At 36.6% G+C, this 12,057-nt stretch overlaps 2 protein-coding genes across 2 annotated transcripts; both read left to right on the top strand.

The window, feature by feature from the left end:
• The first annotated feature begins 2,906 nt into the window (after window positions 1-2,906).
• LOC137400611 (uncharacterized) lies at window positions 2,907-4,424 on the top strand. The gene has a single exon (XM_068086942.1). It carries the CDS (start codon window positions 2,907-2,909, stop codon window positions 4,422-4,424), a length of 1,518 nt encoding a protein of 505 aa, XP_067943043.1.
• A 592-nt stretch (window positions 4,425-5,016) lies between these two features.
• Window positions 5,017-8,799, top strand: LOC137400610 (uncharacterized). Its single transcript, XM_068086941.1, has one exon. It carries the CDS (start codon window positions 5,017-5,019, stop codon window positions 8,797-8,799), a length of 3,783 nt encoding a protein of 1,260 aa, XP_067943042.1.
• The last annotated feature ends 3,258 nt before the right edge of the window (window positions 8,800-12,057 follow it).

Below are 12,057 nucleotides of genomic sequence, written 5' to 3'. Positions count from 1 at the left end.
AAAATCGTAAAATCGTCAAATTTTAGATTGATTAAAGCATTACCTTTCTTATAGCTAGCTAAAATGTACATGTATATTTGGCAACAGCCCAAAAAATCTTTTATTATCAATACATAGTGCAATACATTATGTGCAGCACATTTCAGTAGTACATTCATGAAAGCACTGACATCATTTACCAAAACCTTTTCTTTACTTTAATGACAAACTTCGTAGCACATCGCTGAATTGTTTAACTTTTTTTAAACATACAATCTAATTGGAAGAGTTGTATTATTGGAGGTGATCGACAGATATACAAATAAAGGTAGTCTTATATCTGCTTCAACAATTATTTAATTTCATTCAATAGAATAACTGAGAAATTCAGCTATCAGTTTTTGCACAATTGACCAAAAAATATTTTTGCACAATTTTGCACAATTGCACAAAATTCAGGTCACCTTATTGACCTGAATCAAAGGTTTGAATGCTATTAAAGTTGAACTTATGCAAAACCTTTGCAGATTTTATTAGCAATTTTCATCTTTTTGTTTCTTTTTAGATTAAAATTGATGAAACCTTATCAAAATTAGAACGCCTAAAAAAATCCGTGTGAAAGGACGAAATTAATTGCTATCATTGTGATATATGATATCGGCTATTGGGGTCAAGTTGAAGCGGTACGCATCTCTAATTTGTTGGTTTTCTTGCAATTATAGACACTACCATCGCACTTTCAATTGCACTTTCAATTGAGCATTTTAATCACTATCAAGTTTTGTTTATTTTAATCTTGAAACATCTTGGCAATCAGATCACTTAAAACATCAAAAACAATCGCAAATGGAAAAAAAATTCCGATACTTTTGATAAAATCTATTGAAATTCTGTTTAAGTTTTTCTTATTTCAGCTGTTTTATTATTCCTAAACATTGATGCACTTTTCTTACTATTTTTTATTATTGGTACTTTTTGAGGAGTGGCTACATCAATAATATACAGCCCCCCAGTGAGGGCTGTTATCATTGGCTAAATATGCTGCACATTCAACTAGAAACTATGAAAGTCTTAAATGTAAATGTGAAATAATTTGCAAATAATAGCTAAATTATTTTTGTTTTGCTACGATTACAATAAAAGATGATTTGTCAATGATACAGTTAATACGAACTGAGAAAACAAAATAAAAATCCTGAATATGTTGAATAAATAATAACAATTTGTGCATAGAAGTGTTTATGAAGTGTAGAAGTGTATAAAAAAAGGTTACTGTTCTAGCAGAACCTATCTATCATAACTTTGAATACGACAATACTGGTACCTCTTGATACTGGTAAAAATGTAAAAATGAGATATGGGACTGTCTTTGTCCAGTCCTTTGTCTGACTGAACGGAGAAAGAATGTAGAAGCTACTCCTACTCAAGATAATACAATTGTCCGCGTGAAAAGTATTAGCCTTTACTGATTCAGCAATCGAACCTTACAAAAAACGAGAAATAGAAGTGTAACGCACGTTTGAAATTAAAATAACACATTTAAAAATTCCAAATTAAAATAATAGATAATAGCAGCAAAAACTTAGTTTTAAACAATTTCAAAAAAACAAATGTATAAGGTAATGTAAAGTTCTGCTGTCTGTTAAATTTCCTAATTTGATAGTGCACTGCAATATCTAGTCACCAAGTGTGATTCACTGTTCCTGCCCAGAGCGAATGCCAGTGGATCTTGGGTGGTCTAATGGTCTTGTGTGGTCTGTCTGACTTGCCACAGTGCCATACAGCTTGATTAGGTGTCATTGTTTTGTCAGCCTTTGAGCCAACAACATGTAGTTTTTAAGCCTCATTTTTTGATGCTGATACTTTCTTTTATCTGTATTAAGTTTCATCATTACACCAATATCTATCGCATACACATATAATCAAGAGTTAAACAGAAGGAGAATCACATACTATTTAGCAATCTCCTGGATGTGTTATTAAGGTAAATATTATATTTTTCATTTTATGTGTTTTATTTTATATGTTTCTAAATGGCTTTGCAGATGGCTACCTGTATAATTAGCATACTTTCAATAACCTTTATCGACAATCGAGTTATTGTTTTATTGTAGTTTCACGGTGTTGACAAGCATATATAATAAACTTTTAATAGAATATACACTATGCCTCATCACCCGTATGTGACAATATAACTACGAACCAGGGGATTCGCTACAGTGAAACTTACACACACTAACGGAAGTGAAATCGAACTGCCAGACGTATATAGGATATACATATATATATATATACATATATATATATCAATGAACATTAATTTCGCCTCCAGCAGCCCAGGTGAAACTCCGTTGATTTACAAAGGAAAAGTGATGCCAAGGAGCCAGAGTCGAGCAGCTAGAGCCACGCAGCCAGAGACATCTTGACTTCCAACTTGATAAGTCGCATTACCTTTTCTTTTTTCTTTAAACAACAGCAATTGACTTTGTTTTGTGTTTTGTTTTTTAATGATTTATAAATCCTTTTACGCAGCTAGTTGAATTGTTCACTAAATAGTGTGCGTTAGCAATTAAGCAATTCTACTAGTGCAGATTCTGGTCATTGGGCAGTGAATCATACAAGGGTGATAGTCTCAATTGATTTCTTGCAGAGAAAATTTGTGGTATGAATTTCAAAACTAATCCTGTATTGATTGCTGTCAGTAAAACCTACTGTAATTAAACCTAGTGCATTGTCTTAAAAATTTTGGCATTTTTTAGTAAGATAGCTATAAACAAGTTAAAAAATAGAACAATTTTCAGCTGAAAATTCTGACAGGTTTGACCATAGTGCAGATCGCGTTGCCACCTTCTTGGAGTTGTGTCCTCGAATTCATTGGGTTAAATCAATACGAGTTGAGTTCCAAGCTTTTTCTCCCAAACTAAATCATGTCTGATAGCGAAGAACTCGCTTCTGTTCACAGTGAAGAATCTACCAGTAGGAGGTTTTCACCAAGACTAAAAATACAGTCAATTAAGTCTGAGTTACAAGCAACTATTGAAAATCTCAGTGTAAGTCACAAAGCTACATTAAATGACTTGCGAGATAACTCTATTGAACTCTCCTATGAACAGCTTAACAGCATGCATGGAGAAATCACATTAGGTGCAGTTAATATCACAAAACTGCATAGTGCATACAAAGAAGCTCATGAAAGCGACTTACAACCTGACAAGGAAGACATTGTAGAAATAGATCGCGTGCTTGCTGATAACAGGAAGGTTATCGACCAGTTAGAAATTCGTATGAATAAGTTGGTAACAAGAACCAAGCACGCTGAGCCAGACATAGAAAGCATAAAATCCAAAAATTCATCCTTTCTTTCCTCTAGACAATCCAGGTCTAGTAAATCAGGCTCGAGCAGACTTTCTCAGTCACTCAAAATCATGCAGGCCGAGGCAAAAGCTGCTGCTGCAACTAAACAAGCCCAGCTTCAAGCCGAGATAAAATCTCAACAACTTGAGGAGGAAAGCCTCCAACTTCAGACACAAGTTCAAAGAAATAAAAGTCTGATAGCACAAGCTAAATTAAAAGCAGGGTTAGAAGCTGAGCGCCAACGTGAGCAGATTTACGCACAAGCAATAGCAGAAAAATTGGAAGATAACAATGAGTCATTGTTGCGCCCTCCTGTCACCAATAAGTTAAATTCAGGACAAACACAGCTAAAAGACTCAAATGAGTTATTCCGACAAACATCACAACGGCCTGCCAATGAGGTGATCACACCACTGCGCCTTCCAAGAGCTTCCCCAGATAGTTCTCCTATGACGATTTCTAGTACCCCTACTACAGTCTTTGATCCTGTTGCTCTTGCTGAAGCAATCAACACGGTTCGCCAGCGTCCTGATGAACCACCCATATTTAAGGGTGAGACACTTAAGTATCAGCAGTGGAAGGCCTCCTTTTTCGAAACCTTTGATTTCAGTTCATGTACACCAGGCAAAAAATGGCTCAAACTGCAGCAATATGTTACAGGCAAGGCCTGGCAAAAAATAGAGGGCCTCAGCTATAGAAAAACAGAAAGTGCATGGATGCTTGCCTGGAAGAAACTGGACACCAAATATGGCAAACCAGAAATAGTGGCGGAAGCCATGGAGGAAAAGTTACTCAGCTGGCAAAAAATTGAAGCAAATGACGGCGAACAGTTAGAAGACTTCATTGACTTTCTTGAAGTTTGTTCAGAATGTGATAGTGATTTGAACCTTGGTTCTGAATCTGTAAACAAGCGGCTGATACGAAAACTTCCATTACATATTGCTCACAGATGGACAGCAAAGGCCACAAAACTGGAGAAGAAATTGAGCAAGTTTCCACCACTCCAAGAATTCATCGACTTTCTAGTTCATGAATCTGACACATTAAACAACACATTGACTAAAGCGTATCAAGACTGGAAAAACAGATAAGTCAGTAAAAGGTAAAAGCGACAAAAGCAACAAAATCATGTCTTTTTCGACAGCAACCATAGCTGACGGTAAGTCTCACAATTGTTACAATGCCAATGGTCTGAAACAAAACAAATACCCATGCTTGAACTGCAACATGAACAATCATACGACGGGTACTTGTTTCAAGCTTGGTAAGCAAATACACTCCGAAATCGAAAGGTTTTTCATGAGCCATAACTTATGTTTTGCATGTTCTAAGCCTGGACACCGAATGACTGATTGTCGGTCTCCAGAGAAATGCATAAAGAAAAATTGCAACCAACAGCACCTCACAGTATTTCATGAATACTACGTAAAAGATAAAGACAGCAAAAGTAAGACTCCTATAGAAGTAATACAAACAGACAGTGAGAAATCAGCAACAGCCCTAAACTGTTCCGACACCAGACCAGCTAATATCATGTCATGGACAATACCAGTGTATATTTCAACCAAAGATAATCCTGAAAAAGAAGTTCTGGTGTTTACCTTGCTAGACTCCGGTTCAAATCGAACCTTCATCACTCAAAATACCCTTGACAAGCTCAATGTACAGACCTGTGATGCAGCTATGAAAATTAGTACACTTACTGATACTGAGGGCACTGATTCAATGCGCCAAGCGGCCTCAGGACTGCTGGTTCGTGGCTACCATCAGAGCAGAGCAAGTAGACTTCCACCGTGCATAAGCACAAGCAAAATACCTTTCAACTCAGAAGAGATACCCAATGCCACATCAGTGCAAAACTGGCCACACTTACAACATCTTGCCTCTCAGTTCATCTCTGCTCAAAAAGCAGCCAGCCTCGAGCTCGGATTGTTGATTGGAAACAATCTTCCACATGTGTTTATATCTAGACAAGAAATCAGTAGAGAAGACCATGAGCCCTTTGCTCGTCTCACTGACTTGGGTTGGATCTTGATGGGAAACGCCACAAACTCTGCACACAGCTACAACAGTTGCGCTCATACCATTCAATCTGGGACAATAGTAAACTTGGCAGTACAACAGCCAACGACTAGAAAATGTATCTCTTTTAAAATCAAAACAGAAACTCCTGACTTCCCCAACACAGATAAATTCGAACAACAAATACTAAAAGTTCTTAGTTCTGACTTTCAAACAAATCACGCTGATGAGATAAAGACAATGTCAATCGATGATCTCAAATTCCTAAAAATTATGAAAGAGCAAATTCATAAAGATAAGCAGGGTTACATAACAATGCCATTACCATTCAAGGCTAAACCGCTCAGCATTGACACAAAAACTACTGCAATGCACAGATTTCATCTTCTTGAAAAAAAGTTCAAAAAAGATGCCATATATAAACTGCAATACCACGAATTTATGTCTGACATCATCACAAAGGGGGAAGCAGTTCTGGCAACCGACGACACTACCAACTCTTGGTATATTCCTCATTTCGGTGTCTTTCATCCTCGCAAGCCTGACCGTATTCGCGTTGTGTTTGATTGCGCTGCTAAAGTGGGAGGAGTCAGTTTAAATGACTTTCTACTACAAGGACCCGATCACATGAATGATCTTCAAGGCATTCTTCTTAGATTTCGTTTGAACCCTGTAGCCTTCATGGGTGATATAGAACGGATGTTTCACCAATTCAAGGTGAAACCAGAGCACCAAGACTATTTACAGTTTATTTGGTATGATTGTGATGGAAATCTAGCTACTTTCAAAATGACAGTGCATCTTTTCGGGGCTAGATCTTCGCCCGCTTGCGCAACATATGGACTTCGATTTCTCGCCGATCAATATAATTCATTATTGTCTGGCCATTCTGCATCTCATCAATTTGTTCACCGCAACTTTTATGTTGATGACGGTCTCACAAGTGTCTTCAATGAGGCTGAAGCAGTTTCTCTCATTTATGAGACACGTGAACTATGTGCTGCCGGCCAGTTAAGACTTCACAAAATAGCATCCAACAGCCGCGAAGTGATGTCACAACTTCCAAGAAGTGAGTGCGCCCGTGCCATTGCTAGTCTTGACCTATCTTCTGATCCGCTTCCCCAAGAGCGATCACTTGGTATTCTATGGGACACTGAAAAGGATAATTTTACCTTTCACCATGACACTGCTACAAAACCAGACACCCGACGGGGTGTACTATCTACGGTGGCCTCAATCTTTGACCCTCTTGGATTCCTCTCGCCATATATTTTAATTGGCAAAAACATTCTACAGGATATGTGTAGAAGTTCAGCTTCTTGGGATGATCACCTGACAGGTGATTTATTGTCACTATGGAAGGAATGGAAAGCTTCTATTCCAGACTTAACAAACATAAGCATCCAAAGATGTTATCAACCGACAGACTTTGGCGACATCTTCAAGGCTGAGCTACATCACTTCTGTGACGCAAGTACTCGTGGTTACGGTGAGGTTAGTTATCTCAGACTAGTAAACACACAAGGACAAGTAAATTGTTCACTTGTAATGAGCAAGAGCAGAGTAGCACCAATCAAGCCCATAACCATTCCGCGCATGGAACTGCAAGCAGCGGTTACCGCAGCTAAAGTGTCCAGATTTATTAAATCTGAGCTAGAGATTGATACCACAGAAACCTTTTGGACAGATTCTCAAATTGTTCTTGGGTACATTAAAAACACAACTAAAAAGTTTCATCTTTATGTGACTAATAGAGTTCAGCAGGTGAGAGACAATTCAAGTCCTGAAAATTGGCGCTATGTCCCTACAGATCAAAACCCTGCCGATCACACTTCAAGAGGCCTGACTATCACTCAGCTGTTAAAATCTAACTGGCTTACAGGTCCAGATTTTCTCTGGAAGGAACCTATGCAATTTCCTGATCAGTTGACACCCGAAGTAAAACCTGATGACCCTGAAGTCAAATCCCTTTGTGTCCAAACGATTTCTAGTCCCAGTCAAACTCTCTATCAGCGACTACAGCGATTCTCTAGTTGGAATAAAGCTATCAAAGTCACTAAATTCTTTCTCAATAGAGTAGCCAAGTTAAAGGGCACTCAACTGCCAATTAACGCACCACTCCTGTACATAGTTAAATGCATACAAGCTGAGCATTTTCCAGAAGTGCAATCTCTGACAAAAGAGCAGCCACTAAATCCAAAGAGTACAGTTTTCAACCTGAACCCTTTTCTGGATGAAAATGGAGTAATGAGAATAGGAGGCCGCCTCAATCGCAGCACAGCTCTCAGTTTTTCTGAGAAACATCCAATTCTGCTTCCCAAAAGTGGGCATTTTACTCGCCTTCTTCTTCAGCATCTTCATGAGCAAGTGGCCCATCAAGGAAGATGCTTCACATTGGCCAAGATGAGATCTTCTGGGTACTGGATAATAGGTGCCAGAAGTATAATAGCCTCTTTGATACACCAGTGTATTACTTGTCGATCCCACCGAGCTAAACCTCCAACACCCCAAATGGCCTCACTTCCTCATGAAAGATCTAGCCAATCGCCTCCCTTCAGCTATTGTGGGATCGATTGTTTTGGACCATTCATGGTCAAAGATAGAAGGACAGAGCTAAAACGATATGGACTCATGGTAACATGCCTCGCAAGCAGAGCAGTGCACCTTGAAGTTTTGGACGATATGAGCACAACAGCCTTTGTGAACGGAATTCGAAACGTTATAGCTATTCGCGGGCCTATTAGAAAGATCTGGTGTGACCAGGGCACCAACTTTGTTGGAGCTGTTCAAGATTTAACAGAAAAAGGCGTGCTTGAGTTTAAACTCAATCCTCCCAGCGCCAGTCACATGGGTGGCGTTTGGGAACGTATGATCCGAACTGCTAGAAATGTCCTTCAGTCTCTTTTGAAGTCTCATAGTGATAGGCTTGACACAAGCCACCTTCGCACCTTGATGTACGAAGTCATGGCCATCATAAACTCCAGACCACTATCTGTGGTTACTGAAGAAGACATGCCTCTAAGTCCTAACATGCTTCTGACTATGAAATCTGATGTTACCCTACCGCCCCCTGGAAGCTTTGATGAGTCCGATATGTACAGTCGCAAGCGCTGGCGCGCGGTTCAACACATTGCTAATGTATTCTGGAAAAGATGGAAGACAGAATACTTATCCCAACTGCATTCTCGTCAAAAGTGGGTTCACAAGACAACAAATAATATAGCAGTAGGTGACATCGTATTAATCAAAGATGACCAAACAACAAGAAATGTCTGGTTAAAAGGCCGAGTTTCTGATTGTTACACATCTCAAGATGGACAAATACGCTCAGCTAAAGTACTGTTAGGCAACCGTGTACAGGCAAAAAACTCTGGAAAATTTCTAATCAGACCAGTTGTGAAATTGATTAAACTTTTACCAGTCAAATCAAATAATATGTGCTAGCACCAATCATGTTGAAAATTATGAAAATTTAAGGTGGGAGTGTAAAGTTCTGCTGTCTGTTAAATTTCCTAATTTGATAGTGCACTGCAATATCTAGTCACCAAGTGTGATTCACTGTTCCTGCCCAGAGCGAATGCCAGTTGATCTTGGGTGGTCTAATGGTCTTGTGTGGTCTGTCTGACTTGCCACAGTGCCATACAGCTTGATTAGGTGTCATTGTTTTGTCAGCCTTTGAGCCAACAACATGTAGTTTTTAAGCCTCATTTTTTGATGCTGATACCTTCTTTTATCTGTATTAAGTTTCATCATTACACCAATATCTATCGCATACACATATAATCAAGAGTTAAACAGAAGGAGAATCACATACTATTTAGCAATCTCCTGGATGTGTTATTAAGGTAAATATTATATTTTTCATTTTATGTGTTTTATTTTATATGTTTCTAAATGGCTTTGCAGATGGCTACCTGTATAATTAGCATACTTTCAATAACCTTTATCGACAATCGAGTTATTGTTTTATTGTAGTTTCACGGTGTTGACAAGCATATATAATAAACTTTTAATAGAATATACACTATGCCTCATCACCCGTATGTGACAATATAACTACGAACCAGGGGATTCGCTACAGGTAATATTAGTTAGTAATCAAAAGTGCACATTTGGCGTGCACCTTTGCACCGTATGCGTGTGCATAAGGTATACGGTAAATGATAAAAGTGCTAGCATGCTAAGGACTGTATAGCTCAGTGGTTGAACGAGTGGTTTCAACTTGTGATTACAGTTGCCCAGAGTTCAAAACCAGCGCGCAGAGAGATTATTATTCCAAGAGTTTAATAGCTTCAACTGAACAGGCAGACATCTGCACAGAGGACGGCGACAAATTTTAGATCTATATAGATAAGCTGAATTAGTTTTCAATTTACTTAGAAATTAAAAAAAAAGTAACGAGCGTATCCCTAAGCCAATGTAGCAACAAAAACATTTTCATTGAATGTTAGTGAGCTATTATTAGATATTTTGTGAATTCTTTTTCTATCTATCAATAATGTACTAGTTTTATTGTTAACATAATTGTTAACATAGTTGTTAACAAGTTAACTATGCTAACGAGTTAACTATGTTTTATTGTTGTTATAATTAACATAATTCTTTTACTAATCTTATTGTCTGATTTTTGATGAATATTTTTAAAGCTTTTTTTATAATAATCAGTTTTTTATAATGTTTTCAAAACAAAATGAAATCATTAAACTGGTTTGCTTGGTCATCCTTTTATTTATTAATATCCGTTAAAGCATTCTAGATAATACTAAAATAAATTATTTCTTCGCTGGCAGTAAACTTCTTGCTAGCGCAAACTTAAATACAGCAACGAGAACCAATAGTTTCGTCTCAGACGATATATCAAGTCCGATGACAAAAGTAACCTGAACTCTGTCATGCAGGACGTAGATGCCGGCTAGCTCTTCTTGCTCCGCGTTTTGAACTGTAAACGCATAGCTTCTTCCAATGGCTGCCGGCTTTATGTTAAACGATTTGTTTCCAAATTTATTGAGTCCCTCATTGTTGACAACAGACCCTATGAAAGCGCCAGATGCAAACCTGACATGCCACTCATCTCGTTTACTGAGGGTTTTGATACTTAACAACTCTGTATCGGTATCTCTCCTTTTCCAACTTTGAGTATTACAATCTGTTTGCATCATAGCTAGCGAACCAACTGGAACCGCCGAACAACCTTGAGTTTCAGGAGTTTTAGCTGCTTGTACGGTGTAAAATGGAATGGTACTAGCTGGAGCCTGGTTCGAGAAGTCGACATATATAATACTAGCGTAATAGTCATCTGTCTGCTTGCTTCGTGCCTGCACTGTACAGTAAGCCATCTTGTGTTTGTATTTAAGTATTCTTTATAACTCTGCCACTGAATGCACTAGTGGGTAATTAGAGCAATACCACAAAAATGATTTGTGCAATTGCAACAATCACATAAACACTTAGTTTATTAAATATTCCAAATTCTTGAAAATATTGGCCTATTTTTAGTAATTGTTTGGAGAAATTTAATACATATATTAAACTTTTTTATATAGTATTATAATTATATACACAAGTATATATTTAAAAGCAATATATATAACTGTATATGTAAATATATATATATATTTTATAAGATACTTATATATAATTGCACCATTACAATTATATAACTATATTATACAATTATATAATTATAATTGTATAATATAGTTTCATAACTGTATAATTGTATGATTATAATATGTACAATTATACAACTATATAATAATTGTATAATTATATATTACATAATTGAATCATATTAAAATAATATATAGTACAACTTTTACAATTATACTAACTTATCTGTCATTTATATAAATATATATATTAATATATAATATATATGTATGCATAGATATATATAAATATACAATTTATACATGTACACTTGTATACATATATATTACAAATGTATAATATATATATTGCTAAACACAAGTACACATATACATACATATAAACATATGTATATATTGATTGTATATAGGTATATTTATATGTGTATATGTCATATATATAATATACACATATATATGTATCTTATATAAAATATAAGATAAATAAATAAATATATATACATATAAAATCAATAAAACAGACTATAACTTCAGATAAAACATTTTATTACTATTAGTTTCATGCTTGGTAAGAGCAATCTGCAGATAAAATGTTAGCACTAGGAAAAATCCATAATCTTCCAGCTATGAAGTTTTAGTAATTTTAATAGTTCTAGCTGTAAATAAGTAACCAAAACTGGTGCTAACATTTATCTGAAGATTGCTCTTACCAAGCATGAAACTAATAGTAATCAAGTGTTTTATCTAAAGTTATAGTCTGTTTTATTGATTTTAACTTGCTCTGATTTTATCATTGAGCACTCTGCTCAGATCTTACGCTTTTACTTATATATATAGGCCTACATATATATCTATACATAAATCTCAAGGTTTGTGTATGTCCAGCTATAGCTATTAAATTCTTGGGATAAAGAATCCGTATCACAGAAGATTTGATATCGGAACCTCCCATTTTCTAGACGATATGCTAAATCATTATGCTACGCGATATTGATGGACTCACTGGGCGATATATGTCGCTATGTCAGTGAATATACGCACACAGCTCTGCGTTACAGCGCAACGTCATGCTATGATTGCTCTCACGGCGCTT

This window comes from Watersipora subatra, chromosome 7 (assembly GCF_963576615.1).
Source record: "Watersipora subatra chromosome 7, tzWatSuba1.1, whole genome shotgun sequence".
In the NCBI taxonomy this organism is placed as follows: Eukaryota; Metazoa; Bryozoa; class Gymnolaemata; order Cheilostomatida; family Watersiporidae; genus Watersipora; species Watersipora subatra.
Note: the sequence above shows the minus strand (reverse complement) of the source record. Positions and strands in the feature narration are given on the sequence as shown.

What these genes read in the sequence shown, in the direction of transcription:
- LOC137400611 (XM_068086942.1), top strand. Translation starts at nt 2,907, where the DNA reads ATGTCTGATAGCGAAGAACTCGCTTCTGTTCACAGTGAAGAATCTACC.
- LOC137400610 (XM_068086941.1), top strand. Translation starts at nt 5,017, where the DNA reads ATGAAAATTAGTACACTTACTGATACTGAGGGCACTGATTCAATGCGC.